General features: G+C 60.5%; 1 protein-coding gene across 3 annotated transcripts in view; it reads left to right on the forward strand.

The window, feature by feature from the left end:
* Positions 1-14683, forward strand: part of SLC2A4RG (SLC2A4 regulator) — a 49598-nt gene extending 34915 nt beyond the window's left edge. For 2 of the 3 annotated variants that reach the window (XM_075900974.1, XM_075900973.1), the window contains exons 6-9: positions 242-503; positions 2075-2200; positions 3754-3881; positions 4964-14683. In XM_075900974.1, coding sequence (XP_075757089.1) covers positions 242-503; positions 2075-2200; positions 3754-3881; positions 4964-5075 — 628 coding nt within the window. In that variant the 3' untranslated portion in view covers positions 5076-14683. The remainder of the gene's footprint in view (positions 1-241; positions 504-2074; positions 2201-3753; positions 3882-4963) is intronic. The other variant, XM_075900975.1, reaches the window with a different exon arrangement.
* The last annotated feature ends 5574 nt before the right edge of the window (positions 14684-20257 follow it).

The raw sequence follows: 20257 nt of genomic DNA on the forward strand, positions 1-20257 counted from the left end.
CCCTTCAGAAAGCCTCATGCCGCAGCCTCCTGTCTTGGAATCCATCAGCACCATCCCTGCCCTTAATCAACCCAAGATCCCTGAGCCACCCCCTCCCAGTCCCGAGCTACCTTCTCCCGCTGGCCTCCCACGGGTAGGTTGGGTTGCTCGCAGGAGGCAGGCCAGACCCATGGCCTTGCCCCCAGGGCTGGGTCGGAGCTGGAAATGCCTCCCAACACCTGGCCTGGCTTTCCCTGTGCAGCCGGAAAGCCGACCTGGATCAGAGCGATGGCGAGGAGGACTTCTACTACACGGAGCTGGACGTCAACGTGGACTCCCTGACGGACGGGCTGTCCAGCCTGACTCCCGTCTCGCCCACCTCGTCGGTGCCCCCGGCCTTCCCTGTCCTGGAGGTGCAGCAGACCCCGCCGGTGCTGGTCAAGCCCGAGGATTCGGTGGAGTCTCCTCTCAGTCATTCAGCTCCAACCAGCTTGTGCCACGTCCACACCGACCACGCCTACCAGGTGGGCCGCGTGGACTGCGCTGGTGGGGGAAGGGCGGGGTGAGGCATGCTGGGAGCAGAGGTGGAAGTGGGTGAGACGTGGCCGCCGGTACCGGCCAGCGCGGGGCTGCTGATGGGGGCCAAAAGAGCAGCAACGTTAAAGCGCTGCCGTGGCAACGCTCTAAAGACCCTACTGGCAGGGCTGCCGTGGGGGAAGGGGGACGCAGAAGGGGTATCCGACTTGGGACCTGGCGACTTACAAGGGCCCAGGGTTCTCGGCCACTGCGGCAGCAGCTGGAGCCCCAGGCCTGTTAAATGCAGGGGTGATGGGCTGGTTTGGGGAGGTTTGCTCCAGGCCCCGCCCCTTGTGCCCGAGGCTCCGCCCCTTCCAGGGTCTGGAGTCGGTTCCTGCGTCGGTAAGATTTTTTTTTTTCCTCCTTTCACCCGTGGCTGGGACATGTGGTCTCCTGGATCTCAGAGCTGGGCTCAGTCCCTAGCAAATCCACAGAGGTTTCCCACATTGGCCCTACCGAGGGTCCCTAGAACAAGGTGCATCTCTCCTGCCTCAGACCGTACAGCCGGCTTTTTCACACACGGCTCCCAGAGGGTGCTTGTGGAAGCAGGCCGTGGTGGTGGTGTAGGAGATGCCTTTGGAATGTGGTCCCCCACAGCGTCCCCATGTTGGGAAGGAAGTGCCTGTGTGATGCAGAGTGCTGTCGCGAGCTTGTGGAACTCCCTGCTGCAGGAGGCAGGGTTGCCTAGTGAGACAAAGGCCTCTTGAGCTTGGCTCGCTTGACAGGCAGTACTCCCAGAAGCGTGTTCACCTGGGGTTTGTATGGGGGAGCCAGGCGTTGGAGCTGAGCTGTCTGATCTGGCTGCGCTGAGGGGGCGCCGTGGCACAGGTCACGTCAAAGTCCAGCTCGAGGCTGGCTGGAGGTGGGGGAAGTGTCAGGGAGGACAGGAGACGAGAGCTGCAGTTGCAGGGTAGAAGTGACCGAGGACTGTGGCACCTCTTGGATCGGGGCAGAAACGGCTCCACAGCTGGGCGAGTCCCTCCTTGCCCACTCTGTGTGGGTTTGGGGGAGGGGGGGGGTTAGTCCTTTCTTTCCAGCGTGTGGCCTGAGCCTTGGGAGCCAGGACACGGGAAGGAGTGAGGAGCCCCTGCGTTAGTGCAGCCAGCCCATGGGAGCTGACGCGTCCGGGGGCAGGAAGGGTCTGAGAGTGGGTTGATGCCCAAACCGTGCTGGACTTGGACTCCCTCTGTGCATCTCTCCTGACTGCCTCCCCACCCAAATCCCCCCCGCCCCCACACGCCGCTGGAGAGCGGGGCCCGGCCCGGCTAGGCGGAGCTTGCCTGCTGGCTGGGCAGGTGCAGGCCAGGCCGGGGCTTGTTCCCAGGTGCCTTTGGCCCTGCCCTGTCGGTCGGGCTGCCCAGCGCTCTGGGCGAGGTGGACATAGAGCCGCGTGAGCCAGAGCTGGGCCCCGCACCGGGCGTGGCTGCCACAGACCCACCTCCCCGGCTCCTCCTGGCCGCCCCCCAGCCGCAGGCCCAGGCGTGTCTCACCCTCTCCTGGTTCCGTTTGTGGCTTTCAGGCGATGGCTCCCGTCAGCATCTCGGCTGCTTCGAAAACCCTGCCGGGCGGGATGGGCTTCAGCATCTCCTGGCAGCCGCCGCCGCCGCCTGCGCCACAGTCCCCGGTTGTTTTTAAAGGGTCCCCGGTGAGTAACCAGATAGGCCCCCCCCCCCCACCTCCCGGTGTTGGCTGGCAGGAGAGAGGCAGCCGGAGTCCGACAATGGTCTGTACGGTTACCTCCGTGGGGCGGGGCGGGAACAGCACAGCCCATTCCCCTGCCCCCGTCCCGTCCCATCTGTGGGTCCCTGGCATGGGCAGCTGGGGGGAGCAATTCTCCAGCCCCACCCCCTCAGGAGGCGGGGCAGCATGCCGCACGTGTGCTCCCCCCTTCCAACCGTGAGAAGGGGAGTGGACAGGCATGCGCTAGCCCCAGAGGAGGGTGCATGGCCCAACCCGGCCTCTCCAGCCCTGGAGTACCAGGGAAGGGAGGAGGGCGTGCCGCGCCGTGTGGCCTGGCCCAGCTTCTCCAGCACCGGGCAGGCGGGCGCTGGGCCAGGCTGATTTGGGAAGGCCGTGCCTGTCTCCGCCTTGCACACCGGAGGCCCCGGGCCAGAGGTGCCACCCGCAATGGGCTCTGCTCCGAGTCCGTCAGGAGAGGGGAAAGCAGGAGGCGCGGAGCCACGTAGGATCCAGCTGAGATGCAGCAGGAGAGGGTGTACCATGCAGCCTGGCGCCCGACCTGGCACGCCGGGAACCAGAGGGGTTTGCAGAACGAGTCCTGTGGGTCTGGGCAGGGTATTTTTGGCTCAAAACCGGGCGGTGTTTGCCCGAAATCGGAACCTGTTTGATCTAGAACGGCCGTGTTCTAGAGCAGGCACTCCAGAGTGCTGCCTTCTGCCAGTGGGGCCGGGCTCCGGCATGGCAGCTGCCGCCGGGCTCTCACGGGGCATGAGAAATGGAGAGATTGGGGCCGTGCCATGGGACCCTATGGAAAAGGTCCTTATTTTCCTAGCACATCAGTTCTCATGTTTGGCTTGCCCGGTGCCTCCTGCCCGGGGATGCAGAATTCTTCACACACCTGTGCACCAAGCCCCCTGAGCCCCGTTTGCAGTCAGGTGTCCTTCCCCTTTTACATACCGGGGAAACTGAGGCCCAGCGGTGACGTGAGTCGTACACGCTCGCACTGTGGCAGATCCAGGACCCTGCTCTAACCACGAGGCCACGGACACGGAGGTGGTGATTTTCACCTCATCAGGAGACGGGAAACTATCTTTTTCTCCACCCCCCTGACCTTGAGACCGAGCCAGGTTCCCCACCCTTGCCCCAGGCTTTAATGCTTTTGTGGCTCTGGCTTGCCCGTTCTGTTCTTCGCCGGGCGGGACGCACGTGGCTTGCGAGGCCTGCGGCACTGAGGAAGCTGTGCGTGAGCCGTAGGATGAAACGCAGTCCCTGCGGTCAGCCTTGTGAGGCCTCGATGGCCCAGCCGGGCGGAAGGGCACAGGATGTGTTCCGATGCCTGCCTCCTGGGTCTTGGCGTGGGGACTGGGCCAAAGATGGCTCCCTGCCCTTGTGATGGCTGGTGTCTGGAGGGGGCAGACCCCAAGGGGGGCAGGTCTGTGGGGCTGCCACCGGTCTGATGTTGCTCGGCGTGTGCTGGCCGGGCCGAGAGGTTCTCACAGTGGGCTGTGTCCTCCCCAGGGCTGCCCGACAGCGCTCCGCCCCGTTGGCATGGGAGAGAAGCGGCCGCAGCTCCCTCACCTGCCCGTCGTCAAGACGCCCACTGCGGCGGTGCCCTCTGCCGTGCCAAAGCCAGCCACCGGCACCAGGTGAGTGGGGGCAGTCCCTGCAGGACCACCGGGACTGGCGGCTCGTGGGGCTGGGACCTGTGGGTGTAGGGAGAAGCAGTCCCTGACGCGTACGCCCAAACCGCCCCCTCCAGCCACGCTGCCAGCTTGGGAAGGAGCCGGACTCCGGGGCAGCCGGACCCTTCAGTTGTGGGAGCTTTTAATCCCATCTGTGCCCCAAAGAGAGCTGGAGAGAAAAGGCCACCTGGGCCTGCCCTGGGAGCCAGATCTCGCCCTGGCTCCAGCAGCTGCCTGGTCTCGCCATTCTGCACCGTTCAGGAGTCAGGGGGAGAGGGGAGTCCCTGGGGGCCCTGGCCCACAGACCCGTGTCTCGAGTTTTGCTGTGTGCTGCCAGGGGCCCAGTTCCGGGGTGGGGGGGGTTGGCAGTTCAGGGGACTGGGGCGCCAGGCTAGGATGCGGCTTGTGCCGCGCATGGCGTAGGGGCAGGCCCTTAGGGAGGCGGAGCAGGTGGAGACGAGCCAGGGGCTTGGCAAGGCAGCGTCGTCTTGCTGCACTGAGCGGAGGCCGCCTTCCGAAGCCCGGTGTCGCCCCTTTGCCTGCCGCACGAGAGACACGGCAGCTTCCCGTGGTACGAGCCAGTGGGCTCGCGCTAACGCTGCACGTTCAGCCCTGTCCGTAGGGCTGGGGTGGGCCTGGATCTGGCCCCCGAGGCTCAGGGCTCCTCCCCCCCCCAGCATTGGGGAGCCCACACTGGCGCTTCAGCCTCCCACGGGCCTGGAGCGCACAATCTAGTAGCCTGGGCCCGCCTAGGCTCTGGTGCGTGAGGGGAATGTGGGGAGAGTCTTTCTGCTTCTCAGTCGGGGCTGTCAGTTAGGGGCTTCTTTCGTTTTTCCTTCTCACATGTGTGGCCCCCGCCCGAAAAAGGTTCCCCCCGCCCCTGCCGTCGGGCCTCCAGGAGCCTGCTGACGCTGCTCCTGGCCAGAGGGCTCGGCTCCGTCGCCCGGGGCTGCAGCCGCCCCCCGGGAGCGCTGAGAGTGCCGCTCACGCTCCCTTCTCCGAGGCCGAGCTCCGCGCTGACGGTTCCGTTTGCACGTCTCCCCCAGGAAGTCCCGTGGAGAGGCCAAGAAGTGCCGCAAGGTGTACGGGATGGAGAACCGGGACATGTGGTGCACGGCCTGCCGGTGGAAGAAAGCTTGTCAGAGGTTCGTCGACTGAACGCCCCCGTCCCCCTCCCCATCTCCCCGTGCCTGACCCCGCTGCCCGAGCCCCCAGGCTCCTCCGGCTCCAGAAACCTCCGCGCGCCGGAAAGTCAGCGTCAGCGCTTTCTTCTTGCACGTTTTGCACTTCAGGTGCCTTCGAGCCCCAACCCCCCTCCCCCGGCTGTGGCAAGCGGGGAAACTGCCCCGGACTCAGGAAAAAGGAACCCCTGGCCCGCCATCGCTCTGAGGAATCGTAGGGCGGCGATGGCAGGCGTGGGGCGGAGGGGTGAAAGGAAGGGGCTGTCCTTGAAAAGGAAAAACTTATCCCCTCCCCCCACCCCCAGTCGGAGCGACACGGCTGCCGACGTCATCTTACGTCCCCTAGGACCGGGCCCCTGAGAGCCGTTCGTCTGGCGCTGTGCGTGGTTTTTTGCAGCGCCTTAGCCTGCCTCCTTCCTGCCAGCGTTGTGCTCTTGCCTCTTGGAAGCTTTACACTTACACACGCGTACGCACGGAGCTTTCCTTACCACTCTTCTTTGGAAATAAGCTATTTTCTCTTCCTTCACTACGTTCCCCCTCCCCTTCCTCCCACCCGACTGGCTGCTGTGGGGGATCTGGCAGAGCCAGAGATGTCTGCGCAGGGATCCGGCCACCATCCACGGCCAGATCGGTATCCTGCCTTTGGGGAGGAAGGGAGCAGATCTGGGACTGTGCACGCACAGGGGGCCGAGAGAGCTCCCTTCCCTGTTGGGTTTGGCTTTGGAATCTCGCCCACCACCGACATGGACTTTCGACCGAGGAAAGGACCCAGCCCGCTGGGATGTGACGAGGTTCCGAGCAGCAATTTTCTACCTTCCTTTTTTTTTTTTTTTAAATCTCTTTGGTTTTAAAGTGCCACATCTGATCTGAGTCCTGACTCTGGTGGACCTAAAACACCCCGTGTTTCTGGGGTAAGGGGGGTTTGGTGCGGTTTGTCCTCTCCCCCCCCCCCCGCCCCTGCGGGGCAGTCTCGATGCGGAGGGGCAGACTCAGCCAGATGCCCCAGCCGTTTGAAGCCGCTCGTGTGGTTGGGTCTTTGAGCGCCGTGTCCAGGATGGACGCGGGGTAGGGAGGAAAGGGGGAGTAGGAGTAACAGTGCCTAAGAATAAGCTGTGCCTGGGAAAAGCAGCGTCTCTCAGCCCATCTTTTTCTGCATGGGAAATGTGGCTCACTATCTGTCCCGGTGCTACCCGCATGCGGAGCTCAGCTCCCCGGGTGCGGAGGGAGAAGATGGGGGACTCCTGTCCGCCCAGGACGAGGTTTTAAATTTTTTTTTTTAACGTTTTTATAAAGGAAAAAAAAAAAACCTGCTCCCGTGGCAACGAGAGCACCCGGAAGTGCCTGTGACAACGCGCCCATTTGCACTAAGCCAAACTGCACAAAGAGTTTTCTTTATTCTTTTCTTTGTGTGTGTGTTTTTTTTAATAAAATATATTAAAGGTTGTATTTTAAATATTCCCTCCCAGGGCGAGAGAGAGAGAGAGAGAGATGGAGAAACCCCCCCATCTCCTTGTTTTCCAAAAGCTCATCTCGAAGTTGTTTTTGTAGGGACTACATTTCCCAGAATCCTTTCTCCCATCACCACTGCCCCACTTCCTTTGGCCACCCTGTTGATAGGCAAGCAGCAGTGGTTGCTGGGAAATGTAGTTTTCCCTTTGCACATGTTTTCCTTGGCCCTGCAGTCTTGATTGTTAATGTCAGAGAATCGCAAAAAAATCCATGCTGGATGCAAAGACAGTGTGTGTGTGCGCCCGTGTGGTGTGCGTGCGCATGTGTGCTTACAAAGCCGTAGTTTGAAAGATTGGGGGGGTTCTCTCCCCCCCCCCCCCCTCAGTTTTTGTAGCCTGACTCTCTGTATGTTGTTGTTGTTGTTGGTTCGTTTGTAAACAAAACCAATTGTCTGTGCACCGAGAGGCCTGATTAGGGTGGATTTGAATGGGAGCTGCTCCCTCTTCTGAATGTATAACGAATCCACCCGCCCAAATGACCACTCTGGCCGTAAACTTCTGCACCAGCAGAGACGTGTAGCAGAGCCCGGTGCGGCCGGCGCTTGGCTTGTGACTGGCACTGGCTGAGTGCCCGCCGCCAGGGCAAGGCGTTCGGGAAGCCTGCTTTCGGCTCGCTCTTTCTCCTGCTTTGCCTCCGTTTTTGGGCTTCCAGTCTGAGCTGCCTTCCTGGGCTCTGATTTTCAGAGGGGCAGGTGCTCCGTGCTGAAAACCCAGGCCTCCCTGAAGGCAGCTGACGGGTAGAGAAGGTAAAGGTTAACCAGTTAACCGGTGAGCCTCATTGCTTACCAGGTGAGGCTTACCTGTTACGGTTAACCAGTAGGGGTTGGAGCAGCCCCCCGTCCACCACCCCATTCGTTGGGGGCAATCCAGCCTCTCCACAGCAGCCTCCCCCCTTAACTGCTTACATTTAAATGTTTTAATTGGTAAATCAATTAAATGGGATTTTACTTCCCTCCTCTAGGTCCCTCGCCGCTCTAGGTTTTGAATCTTTCTCCCAATGGACTCTTCCTGGTATTTTAACAATAAGTAATTGGACAGTTTCCCCTTGGGTACAATTCATTTCACCTGGCCGGGGCAGGGGAAAAGGGGCTTTTTCACACTTTGGCAGGGATCAGATTCCCCCTATTGATTTCATCCACCCCCCTCTCCACCTCCACTCCATGCACCATCTGCCCTCCCCTCCCTGCGTCCTGTCCGGGGATCGTCATCACTAGCCCTTGGTGTGAGGCTGTGGGCGAATACCTGATGGATTAAATGCAGGAACTTTGTGCAATGTTAAAAAACATGTTTGCTCCCTCCTCCCCCCCAGCTTGCCCTCCCCCCAAGTCCCTGCCCTGGCTGCCCCGCTGTAGAAATGGGGGCCTGGAGGCCCTGCCGAAACGCCGAGTCTCTCCCAGTCTCGAAACAGAGCGACGCGAAGGGACGTTGCCCCTTTCTGCTCAGGGCTCCGATGGCTGGAGGCTGCCCTTCCCCTCCTCCCCTTCCCCCCGCGTGGCGCTGCAGAGTTTGTGCCAAGCTGGGGGTTGGTTCTAGCCTGGTGTTGAGCCAAACCTGCCCCGCTGGGACAGGGGACAAAGTGGGTGTCCCCTGGGGTGACGGGTGGTTTCAAAGTCTCCGCACCTGCTGCAACCTCCCTTTAGAAAATTCCCCCTGCGGAGGCAGGTCTGGCAGATTAGGGGGCGGGGGGGGGGGTTGGTTTGCAGCATCACAGGAGTGGGCTCTGAAGGGTGGGGGGGGGGCTTGTTTGGGCTCAGAGAGCGGGTGCCCTCTCTCTGGCCCTGCAAGGGGATTCCCTGCGGGAAAGGAATTGCCCTGTCTGCACCCAGCCCTGAGCTAGAGCAGCAGCTGGGGCCCAGAGAGGTTCTTAGTCAGGTGGATCTGTGGAGTGGTGCGTGGATCTTCTCCAGGGCAGCAGGGCTTTGCGAGACGCTGCTCCGGGGGGTTGTCTGGCCAAAGCTGTGGGTTGCTCCGGCCAGGGGAGAATACAAGGGAAGTGCCCGCTCATTGCGGGAGTGGGCTAGCCAAGGCGAGACCCTATCCCTGCACAATCTGAGATATCGGGGAGGGAGGGGGGATGGGTGGGAACAAACAAGCTGCCCTGTAGTCCAGTTTCTGCTACTTCCCAGTGTAAAGAGGAACTGAAGGGCTTTCCAGAGGGGCCCACCCAGGAAACGTGATCCCGATTCGTTAACTGTGAATGTTTAACTAATCCGCTTCAGCCTCCGTGTGAACGCCCTCGTTCAGAATTAGAGCAGCCTTGGTTCTCTTTCCTACCCCAGTGGATTAAGCTAAACCAAAGTAAGGCCGCTTTTCATTCCGAGCAACAGCATCCAAACAGGGATTTAATTCGGTGTAGTCAATCTGGTTCAGAGTCTATCTGTGTCCCTGTGTAGACGAACCCCGTGTCTCTTGCCGCAGAGACTCGTGGAGAAAGCAAGAGTTGGAGAGGCGAGGGGGAGGCTCCTTTCCCCCCTCTCTCCCAGTGGCCTGATGGGGACCTCGGTAGGTTTTAGGGTTCAGCGGCAAGAGGGGCTGTCCTGGAGGGTGACGGAGAGACCAGGACTGCCGGGGCCAAGGGAGCCAGAAAAGGGAAGGTGCAAACACCTTCCCACGATCTGCTGTTGCTTTGTCACGCACAGTGTGCAAGAATCAGGTGCTTAGGCCATAGCTGGGGGCCACTGGCATAGACCCTCTGTCCCTGCGGTGGGGGCTTGTAGGAAACCTGCCTTTTGTGTCCATCGACCAGCATCTGGTTCTGGGAGAGCCGTGGCCAGTGTGGACTGGACCAGTGAATTGGCTGAAGGCATGTCCCAGCACTGGGCAGGCTGAGGGGCTGGGTTGTGGTGTGTGTGGAGGGTGACGTGGGTGGGGAGGAGTTTGTGTTGCCCTGGTCCATAGGCGGCTCTCAGAAATCACGGCCGCGCCCCACGGGAATAATGGAGTGACTCAGCCGTCTGCGGCCTTGGTGACTCCTCCCAGCAAAATAATCCAGATGGGGGAAACTGAGGCAGTGGGCGCACGCCGCAGGAGTCAGGGAGAGAACGAGGGTGAACTTCCTGGTTCCCAGGCTGGGACTTGGGTCACTTTCTCATGTTGCTGCTATTTTGTTAACTGCCTAACGCACGCCCCACTTTGCATGGGCGCCCGGCTTCGCACGCCAGCCCAGAGCGTGACCTGGAGGGTTTCTAGGCGCTGGTGGGGCAGGGTCTAGTCTCCTTTAATGCTCCTCTCCTCTGTGGTAACATTGCTGCTTGTAGCGGGGCTGCTCCCGCTTGCTCTGGCCCTGGAAACCTGAAACGTTCCCTTCACGGGTGTTTCCAGCTGGCCCGTGGTGAGGGCTGGTTCACGGGGCCACGTGCCACGCCGGCTCCTTATGAGCTTGCCTCTGATCTCCCACATGTATGTGGTGGGGGGCGGGGCTTCCACGTTCCACCTGTTTCCCCGAGGCTCTTGGTTCCAGAGAAGTGGGGGGGTTGGCCTAGCGTAGGGCTGGGAACGGGCCTTTCGTAACCCTGGTGGGGACACTGAGCTAGGTTGTCGGGCCTCAGCTACTGACTTGCTGCCTGGCCGTGGACAGTTAACCGGGGCACTGGGAGCAGGATATGGGGCACCCTGCAGGAAAGGAGGCGGGTGCTGGCTACCCTGCCAGCCACAGCAGGAGACTTAAGTCACAGCTGGCTGTGGGGTGTTTGGAGCCTTGTAGGAGGTGTGGCCGGCCGGCGTGCGAAAGGGAACCGTCGGTCCGGTCCGTGGGACTGCTCGCGGGGGGAGTTCCCGCACCGGAAAGGCCGTGGGGCGGCCAGGGCTGTAACTCGGGAGTGTTAGTCCCATGGGTGGCCAAGCAGTGACCCAAAGCTTGACTCTGTTCCGGTTTCCATCCTGCGTGGATTTCGGGTGTAGCAATCGCCCACCCAAACGCGCCCTGTTTGGGTGTTTTGAAACAAAACACAACCTTCCCCACCCTCCCCCACTCCCCGGCCAGAAATCTGGCTGTGATTGGGCCTAGAAACAGGAAGAAAACTGGCGTGTGGGTAGCGGGCGCGGGTAGCGAGGCCAATGATTCCTGCTTTTCTGTGGGGTTTGTGGGTGGAGGGTTACTAGGTTGGGAGGGGAGTGAGCTTTGGGCATTCCTACTCTGACTCTACACCCGCCTCTGTAATCAAATAGGGTTTGGGTTTATTTTTAAGTCCAACAAAACAAACTAAAAAACCCCGGAGAGTTTTTTACAGCATTCCAATGATTCTCGGAAGGTTCAGTGGGATTTTCCGGTGGCTGAAAACGTGGTTGGAAGTTTCGCCAGCTCTGCTGTGCGGCAGGCGGAGGGGAAGGCAAAGCCCAGGACCGCCGAGTTCAGAATTGCCACAGTCTTTCACTGCCTCTGAAGAATTCTCCAGGACGGCCAGAGCCGTCTGCAGCTCTCCCCCACTGGCGGCTGCCTCTCCTGGCTTTTGCTGTCCTGGGTTCTTTTCAGGCTGGGCTCCATCTTGGTGTCCTAACTCAGACCTTGTGGAGAGGGGGCGCTGGCTCCGTGCGGCTGAGGGGGGCCTGCCCTGGGGGGGGGAGGGGCTGAATGCCCCATTAGCTCTAAACTGGAGTCGTTGGGAAGCACTTTGAAGTCAGGGTGTTAAATTGCAGTGATCTGGCTGATCGTGTAGTCGATGCAGTTTGTATCCGCTACACGATTAGTCGAGAAGGGCCGCTTTGCGGAGCCGCCGTGGGGGAAGCTCCAGGAGCCGGCTCGAGCCGGGGCTGCGCCTACCCTGGCAGCCACCCGTGCTGCAGCTCTTACCACATTTAAAAATGCAAAGGTGCAGTGTCCCGGACCAGGGCGAGCCGGGACTGCTGGGTCCTGGCTCACGCTGAGTCCAGCAGCCCCTGTTCATGGCGGCCAGCCCGGTCCACCGTGAATGGGGGCTGCCGCCAGAGCAGCCTCTGCCCACGGTGAGTGCTTCGCCGCAGCCTCCCCGATCCCGCCCCTCCGCCTCTGATAGAGGCAGCAGGGATGGGGGTCAGGCAGCATCATGGAGACCAGTGCTGGGGAGAACTGGCTACTCCAGTTGACCGCTCGCTAAAATCCCTACTTTAAAGCTGGATGGGGGGGGAACAGTTGATGCAGCTGGTTCTGGAGCTAGTCCTGTGCCCCATGTGTTGGCTGGAGCCTAGAGGCTGCAGAGAGATGCTCTTGTTCTGGCTGGGCACTGCGCCCCCTCCCGGTTAGGCGAGCTGGAAAGGCCTGGCAGCTTGGGGGGGGGGGGGTTACCTAGCCCTGGGCCTTCAGGGGCGACGTGTTGGGCTGCAAACCCCAGGTCCCGCTGGTTGCCCACTGCAGGTGGATCGGGCAGAACGACCCTTGGGCAGGATCTTGGGAACCTCCCGCCCTTCCAGAGAATAAAGCAGGGTCAGACCTTGCCCTGATCTGGCCCCTCTGGCCAGGCCTCTCCTTGGCCAGCCCCAGTGCCCAACAAGGTGGTACAGGGTGCCCCACGTGGCGAGTGGGGGCAGCTCCCAGTACGCGTCTAGGGGGCGGAGCCTCCTTCTGGGCCATCTTCCTCAAGCCTTTTTCCTTCCAGCTCCCCGGGTCTGTATTCGCCCCTGGCTCCACCATTACCGAGCAGGGAGGGGGGCCGGTGGAGGAGTGATGTGCTAATTCTATGGGCACACTGGGCATCCCGGGCTGACCAAGGGCCCCAGCACACAGCTGCCCTTGTGCCAAGAAAGCAAATTTGCACTGATTTCCCCAGCGAGTGGGGGAGAGGAGGCAGCGGTTCTGGCAGCCAGGGGCCAAGGAGAGAGAGATCCTCCGGGGAGGGGCTGCCTGGGCAGGGGAGTTGGTGCTGCTGGCCCCAAGACTTTTCCTTGCCCCTTTTGCACTCAGCCTCCCGGCACATTCCCTGGGCCTCCGGCCTGGGACTCGGTTCCTGTGGCCGCAGCTTTGCTGTAGCCACCAGTGGAAGCCGGCGGGGCGCCCAGTTCTGCAATGCAAGGGGGTTTCTTGGAAGGGGAGGAGCCTGTTGGGGGTTCGGGCTGGTTCTGGTGGGGTGCGTGGTGGGTCTCAACAATCCGACATCCCGGAGGCTGGCCGGGGCGCAGAAGCAGCAAACTCCATCTCGGGTGGCGTCTTTTAAAGGTCCAACGGGGGCCAATGCCGGCCACTGGAAATGGTATTTCAGGGGCAGTGGCAGAAACCTCCTCGCCTACAGCTGATGTGTTGAGCATGGGACTGGCCCCATTGCTCCCTGTGCTCCTGTGTTTGCCTCTTCCCTGCCCTGTGGGGAATCCTGTGGGCTTGCTGTGGGGAGGTTTCTGCCCGTGGTTTCCCCTGCTCCTTCAGTGCAGCCACTGGAGGTAGCGAGGGGACGGGGCCCTGCTGGCAGGGCTGTGGGTGTAACGGGGATTGGGCTGAGCCCTGTAGCTGGGTGGCTTTTCAGCCCCGGGGCCAGGTGGCTGTAGGCCTGAGCCTGAGGCCTGCGTCAGGCTGAGCCCAGAGTTTGAGGCAAGACGACCCGCCTGGCAGTGGCAAATGCAAGTGAGTGAGGCTGCTGCATCTTCATGGCTTTGGCTGGCAGTGCCAGCCTCACCCCAGAAGTTGGCCACTAGCCCCCTGTCCGGCAGGGACCTTTAACCAAGTCTAGCTGTGCTGCTGCCTCCGGGTTCCCTCTAATTTTTGGATCCACGTGTGGAATAAATTTTGTTCTGTGCACGTAGGCATGTGCAGCAGTGCACCACCAACAGAAACCCATGTGGGCGGCTGTTGGGTGTTCTGCTAATTAGCTGGGCCTGCATTTGGCTCTCTCCCTGGCTGTAGCCTCTGGCTGTGTGCAGTGGGGGAAGGTCCGTGGGGTTGCAGCGTGTGTGCATTCTCACAAAGCGGGGGACGCGTTCTGTGACGCTTCAAGCCAGATACCCAGGGACTACGCAACCGCCATCTGGGTGAACCAAAGCCGTGCTTCGTCCAAGCCGCACTCTGAACACTCGCCTGTTCCTGTAGAGCCAGCCCCTCCCGCCTCCTCAGAGCTCTGACCTGTCAACCTGCTGGCCATCGGCCAATGAATGTTTTTTCCCCTGGGGCTCTGTGATATTAGACGTTGCTCTGATCTTGCAGGTCTCGAGCGGGTCTGTGCGTGAGGGATGTCTATAGGTACTGATGCTTTTAGGGTTGGGAGGGGGTCCTTCTGCTTGGATTTCTGGCCCTCGCCAGTTCCACTAGGAGTCTGAGGTCCTGGACAGGAACTGGCTTGCCAGCCCTTTCTCTAGTCCTTGCTGCTGTCTGGTACTGAGCCTCTGCCTTGCAAACTAGGCCCAGTACCCTACCACACTGCTGTTCTGCCGTGGCACAATGCACCCGTGCCTGTGCATTAGCAGAGCCAGCCCTGCCTTCCAAAGGGGCCAGGCCCCACAGCGCCCCAGTCGCAAAGGAGAAGGCACAATCATGCACTTTGTAGGAGCCTGGTCCTCATTCGAGCTGGGGCTGGAGTTAAAAGCCAAGAACCAGAGTCGCTGTAGACAGAGCCTGCGATCCTTCCTCCGGGGAGACTCCAGGGGATCATAGCCCTTGCTCATGTCCAGACCAGAGCGGGGGACGTGCACTAGCCTGGGCTTGGGAGGGGAAGGAGGAAGGCATGCCATCTGCGCAGGTTGCCGGCTGGATGCAGACAGCCGAAGAAGAAGCCAGGCCTTTGGGGATCCAGGCTGGGCAAGGGGAAAGCAACGGAGCCAAACATTCCAACGTGCCTTCAGAAGGAAAATGGACACATGAAAGTGTTTGTAAACTTTAAAAAAAAAAAAAAATACAGCAGGAGTGGAGCCGGCCGTGGCGTTAGCTGGGCAAGAATGTCCAAAACCAGCCCAGGAACTTGCACTGAGACGCGGGACAGAGGCTCTTCCTGCCAGGAGCGGGGGGGAGGGATGCGTCTGGGGGCTCGCTCCCTGTTCCTGCAGGATTGGGCAAGTGGAATTTGGGCAGGTGCTCTGTGTCGCCCGTGTGCGCCGCTCCGGTCTCGCTTGTGCCCGGCATCCTGTGCCCGTGGAAGCGAGGTTTGCCCGAGACGGAAGAGAAATAAAAGAGTTGTGTTTTTCAGACGGTTCCTGTCTGCCTTTTGTGCACAGCTGGGGGGCCCAGCTGCAGTAAGGGCTGCTTGGTCGTAGGGCAGCGCAGTGGGGCTACTGGGGGTTGGGTGTGCAATGACCCATCCCCATTGCTCACCAGTGGGGCATGGAACATGGGATCTGGCCACTGCTCTGGTGCTTGAAGTTCGGCGCAGACGTACCTTCCTGGATGGGTGCCCTGAGGCTGTGGCTGCTGCTCCAGCAGCTTGCAGAATAGCAAACTCATCAGATCGGTCAGACCAAAGGTCCATCTAGCCCAGTGTCCTGTCTGCCAACAGGGGCCAATGCCAGGTGCCCCAGAGGGAATAGAACAGAATCATCCAGCAATTCCATCCATTCCCAGCCTCTGACAGAGGCTAGGGCAGGGGGGAGCAATAATTTTCAACTGGGGGCCACTCCAAGATTTTGGCAAGTGGTCAAGGGCCGCACTTCTCTGGAGGGGGGGTGTGGTCTGGGACGGGTGCAGAAGGGAGTGCAAGAGGTGTAGGGTCTGGGGGGGAGTTTGGGTACAGAAAGGGGTTGTGATCTGGGTTTGGGGTGTACAGTCCAGGAGGGCTAAGGGTGCAGGAGAGACTTCTGGCTTGAGGGAGGGGCTCTAGGAGGAGATGCAAGGTCGGGGGAGCAGGTGTGACCTGGGTGAAGGGGGTGCAGAGGGTTCGAGTGGTGGTCTGGGGCAGGGAGGGGGTATGGGTGCAGGAGAGGATTCTGGCCTGGGGGAGGTGGTGGTGCAGAGTCTGGGAGGGAGTTGTGACCTGGTACAGAGGGTTTCGGTGGTGGCCTGGGGCAGGCAGTCAGAGGGGAGGGGAGGGGAGGTGCCCCAGGCAGGCTCTGGCTGGGAGGCAGACCATCTGCTGCAAGGAAATGGGATGTGGGTATGGAACAAGTCAGGCTTGCTCCCTGACCTGCCAAAGCTTCCGTCCAGCAATGGTAGGGGCCTGCAGCCAGGCCTCTGGCAGACACGCAGGGCTGCCCCAAAGCAGAGGACAGAGACCAGTTCATAGCTAGGGTGCTATTGTAACCCACACACCGCGTGGGGTTCATTGTCCTGTGGAGTGGCACTTGGACCACTTACAGTCCGAGGGTACGTCTAAACTACACGGCTCCGTCAACAGAGCCATGTAGATTTGTTTGTTCGGCAAAGGGAAATGAAGCCGCGATTTAAATAACCGCGGCTTCATTTAAATTTAAATGGCTGCCGGGCTGAGCCGACAAACAGCTGATCAGCTGTTTGTCGGCTCAGCGCGCTAGTCTGGACGCTCCTGCGCCGACATGAAAGCCCTTTATCGACCTCCCTGGTAAACCTCATCCTACGAGGCATAACGGGGAGGTCGATAAAGGGCTTTCAGGTCGGTGCGGGAGCGTCAGACTAGCGGGCTGAGCCATTTAAATTTAAATGAAGCTGCGATTATTTAAATCGCGGCTTCATTTCCCTTTGCTGATCAGCCTAATCTACATGGCTCCATCGATGGAGCCATGTAATTTAGACACACCCAGAGCAAAGAATAAGGGAGTTCCACAGCCGTGTTTCTCAACCTATTTTATAAAGTATCCCTTTTAAAAAAAAAAATTTGTAAGTACCCCTAGTACCTAGTTTTCAGACACACTTTTTTTTTCTACCATTGCAACACATTTGTTTAAACAACTTAATCGTAGCCGGGTGGGCGATGAAGTTTTTGGGTGTAAAAAGTACAAAAATAATAAAATGCTGTAATAAAACAAAAATTCAGTTTTCTCCAAATTTCAGTTGTGTTGACGTTCCCCCCAGCAAGTACCCGTAAAGGTACATGTACCACTGGTTGAGAAACACTGCACTACAGCCTCGTGGGAACTAGCTGGTTTTATTCCTTAAGCTGTTCAGGCTCTTACCATTAAGCACTAGGGCTACATCTACACTGACAGCTTCTTGCGTAAGAACTCTTCCAGAAGAGAGCGTCTACACTGGCATGTGCTTTTGCACAAGAGCATCCACGCCAGTGTAGACGCTCTCTTGCGCAAGAAAGCTCTGATGGCCATTTTAACCATAGGGTTTTCTTGCTCAAGAAATTCATGTTGCCTGTCTCCACTGGCCTCTTGCACAAGAACAGTTGCACAAGAGGGCTTATTCCTGAGTGGGAGCATCATAGTTCCTGTGCAAGAAGCACTGATTTTATACAGTAGAATGTCAGTTTACTTGCACAAGAACACATGGCCAGTGTAGACAGGCAGCAAGTTTTTGCACAAGAGCGGCAGCTTTGGCGCAAGATCGCTTCAGTGTAGACCCAGCCTAGAGGTCCCTGGTTCAAGTCTGCCTGGTGGCAGTTACACTATGCTGTAAAGGCCACTGCTCCTAGGCTGCCTGGAGCTTAAACCAGCAGCATGTGCTTTTGCCAGCACTGTTTCTTCCAAGGAAGATGGTTCCAGCACAGCGGGGACTCGCTGAGTGTACGCTACGGCCTGATGCCGGCACAGCTCTGTCCGCCAGAAATCCTGCCTTGGCTGGACACAGCCGGCGTATGCCTGTTCTTCACAACCAGCCACTTCCTACAGGTGCCACCAGCTCGTGTGTGTTAATCCAGCCCTGACTGCGTTGGGCTGTGGCCACGTTCTACCTGGGGCGGGATGGGGTCAGGGAAAGGCCCCCGCAACGCTTCTGCGCCTGGGCACTGTCAAATTCGCACTGCCAATGGCTCCTGGTGGAAGCCATTTTGTATCCACACCTCCTCCAGGGCCCCCCAACCCGCCTCTTGTCACTATGGCACCAGCAACTCAGGAGAAGTAACCCGGGAAAAGTCTGTTTCTAGCCACTAGTGTTCCTGGCGCTGGGACTCAGGAAGAGCAGCCAGGACTGGGGGGCAGCTCCCCACAGGTGCGAGACCAGATGCTCAGATGGCCCCCACAGCCTGCCAGCCAATGCCCTAGCACCTCCCAGTGGTCTTGGGGGGATAAACAAGTTGAAAATGTCCATCAAAGGGAACTGTGGCCACCAGAGACCAGGTTAGGGGTTTGCACAGGGGTTCCTGCAAGAGGCTTCTGCTGAGGCCTGGCCCCGCATCCTCCTGTGCTGCCCCGGAACCTCCTCGTAGCCTCACAGAGACAGAACCCAGCCTCCTGCACCAGGCCAAGCCCCTACTGCACGGGCCAACGGCGAATCTCCCTGAGCGTAGCACTATAGGGCTCATGGTGCACACACAACACAGAGCCCATCTGACTCCAGCCAGCCTCAGCCCATTCCTGGTGCCAGCAGCAGGGGCAATGAGGGCCCCCCCCCCATGCAGTTTGAGATGGGCCATTCTACGTGGGGCTACAGCAGGCTGCCGGAAGCAGCTGGCTTGCCAGTGTGGGGCTGGGGTACGGAGGCGCCATGCGCTGCCCAAGCGTGGTCTCTGCAGCTCCCATGGGCTGGGAACTGTGGCCACTGGCGGCTGCAGGGTCAGTCCCCGCAGGCCAGGGCAGTGCCCAGAGCCCCCGGCTGCCTTAGGGGCCACAGGGACCTGCCAGGAGCTGGCCAAAGGCAATGTCACCTGGCGCCCATCTTATGCCAGCGCCCCACCCCCCAACCCTTCATCTCTGGCCCCACTGCAGAAGGTGCCCCCCCCGCCAGAGCCCTCATCCCCCTGCACCCCTACCCTCTGCCCCAGCCCAGAGCCCCTCCTGCACCCCAATCCCGGAGCCCTCCCCCCCACCCCAATGCTCTGCCCCACCCGAGCTCCATTCTGCACCCCCTAAACCCTCATCCCGGCGCCTGCACCCTCCCCCCAGCAGGAGCCCTCACCCCCAAACCCCTCAGCGTCCCCCCCCACGCCATGCGCTGCCCCAGCTCTGAGCCCCATTCTGCACCCAAAACCCTTTATCTCCAGCCCCCCCCCCGCCCCCCCAAGGCTCTGCCCCAGCCCCCAGCCCCAGCCCAGAGTCCCTCCTGCGCTCCACATGCCTCATCCCGGGCCTTACCCTAGAGGCCGCCCCCCCCCTCCCAACGACAGCCCCCCCCCCCCAGCCCGGTGAAAGAGGGTTGGGGCGAGCGAGCGACCGAGGGCGGGGGGCCTGGGGAGGAAAAGGGCGGGGCCTAGGGAAGGGGCGGAGCTTGGGTGCTGGGTTCTCTCGCCCAGGTCAGCACACGCACCAGTCCCGACGTGCCCCGCCCCCACTGGCCCCGAGGCACGCGTGGGAGCTCGGCTGGCCCCACGCGCGCCTGCACCGCGCCTGCTGTGTGGCTGCGGGGCCAGGTAGAGCGCGCGCGCCCTCTGCTGCCTACCAGCCAGTGCTGCAGCGCGAGCCAGGCGCGGTGGGGGAGGGGTGCAGCAGGGCTGTCGGGCCCGGGGGGGGGCAAAGAGCTCCCCCCAGAGGGAGCAGATGCACAGCCAGGCTGCAGGACCCCCCCCCCCCCCCCGCAGGCATACGCCACAAGCCTAAACTGCCCCCCTCTCCCAGTGGCCACCTGGCCCAACAGCCGCTTAAACCCAGCCCAGGCCTCACCAGGGCAGTGACACATGAACCATTTTTGGAGTGGGGGATGCTAACCCCCCCCCCAGTGATTTCCCCCCTCCCAGCAGACAGGCTTTCAGGGTAGAGGGGGGATTAATGGGCACACACATTCCTGCAGGGGGCCTGCAGATGCAGAGTGCCCGTGTCCTACTTTGGCAAATGCACAGTTTGCCCCAAAAGTGGGGGGGGGGGGGGTGCAGGCTCTAGGGTAAGGCCCCGGATGAGGCATGTGGAGCGCAGGAGGGACTCTGGGCTGGGGAGGAAAAGGACACCCTTGGGAGGCATGGAGGACCATATGGGGGGGGGGGTGTACAGGCAACAAACCCAGCCCTGCACAGGTTGGAGAGTGAGGGAGCATCATGGGGCTGTCCTAGCAAGGGAGTGCTTCGGGTGGGGTAGGGCTGAAAGAGGTTCATGCCTGCCTTGTGTGTGTGTGTGGGGGGGGGGGGAACAGGGGGCGGGGTGCTTAGACCAGACCTATGCAGACAGGTAGCCGGGATGGCAGTTGGGGGGGGGGGGTTATCTCTGGAGAGGGAAGGGGAACCATAGGGTGGCCCATATCATGTCCCTTTGGTTTATTTTCATAAACTCGCCCTAATTGGAGCCTTACTGGTGAATAGGAGCCTGCCAAGACTTTGAGCGAGCAAACGGGTGGTGCTGGAGGGCCATTCATCCTGCTCCCTTCTCAGGCCCCCTCCCAGCATATAATAAAACGCAAGCATGGGGCAGCTAATCTGCAGCAGTGATGGCGTGCAAGGGGCCAGGAAAGCCGCGAGGCATGAAAGGAGACAGCTGTCCGGCCTTGAGTGGGAAGAGGGATGGTGAAAGCCCCTCATGCTGTCAATGCGTATCAGGCTGCACCCCCTGCTAAAGCCCCAGCCATCTGTGCACGTGGCTGCTCCGAGCCCCATGGTACCACTCATTTTAGGAGCAGGATGTTGGGCCCGGTTGCACCTATCCTGTAGGAGCGTGTGTATTTTCCCCCAGCTTGGCAGAAGGAGTCCTCCTCCCTCCTCAGCCCAGCTACCACCACACCATGGCAGCAGGTTAATCTACTAGAGGGGTGGCAGATCCCTTTACCTCA

This window comes from Pelodiscus sinensis, chromosome 18 (assembly GCF_049634645.1).
Source record: "Pelodiscus sinensis isolate JC-2024 chromosome 18, ASM4963464v1, whole genome shotgun sequence".
Classification (NCBI taxonomy): domain Eukaryota; kingdom Metazoa; phylum Chordata; order Testudines; family Trionychidae; genus Pelodiscus; species Pelodiscus sinensis.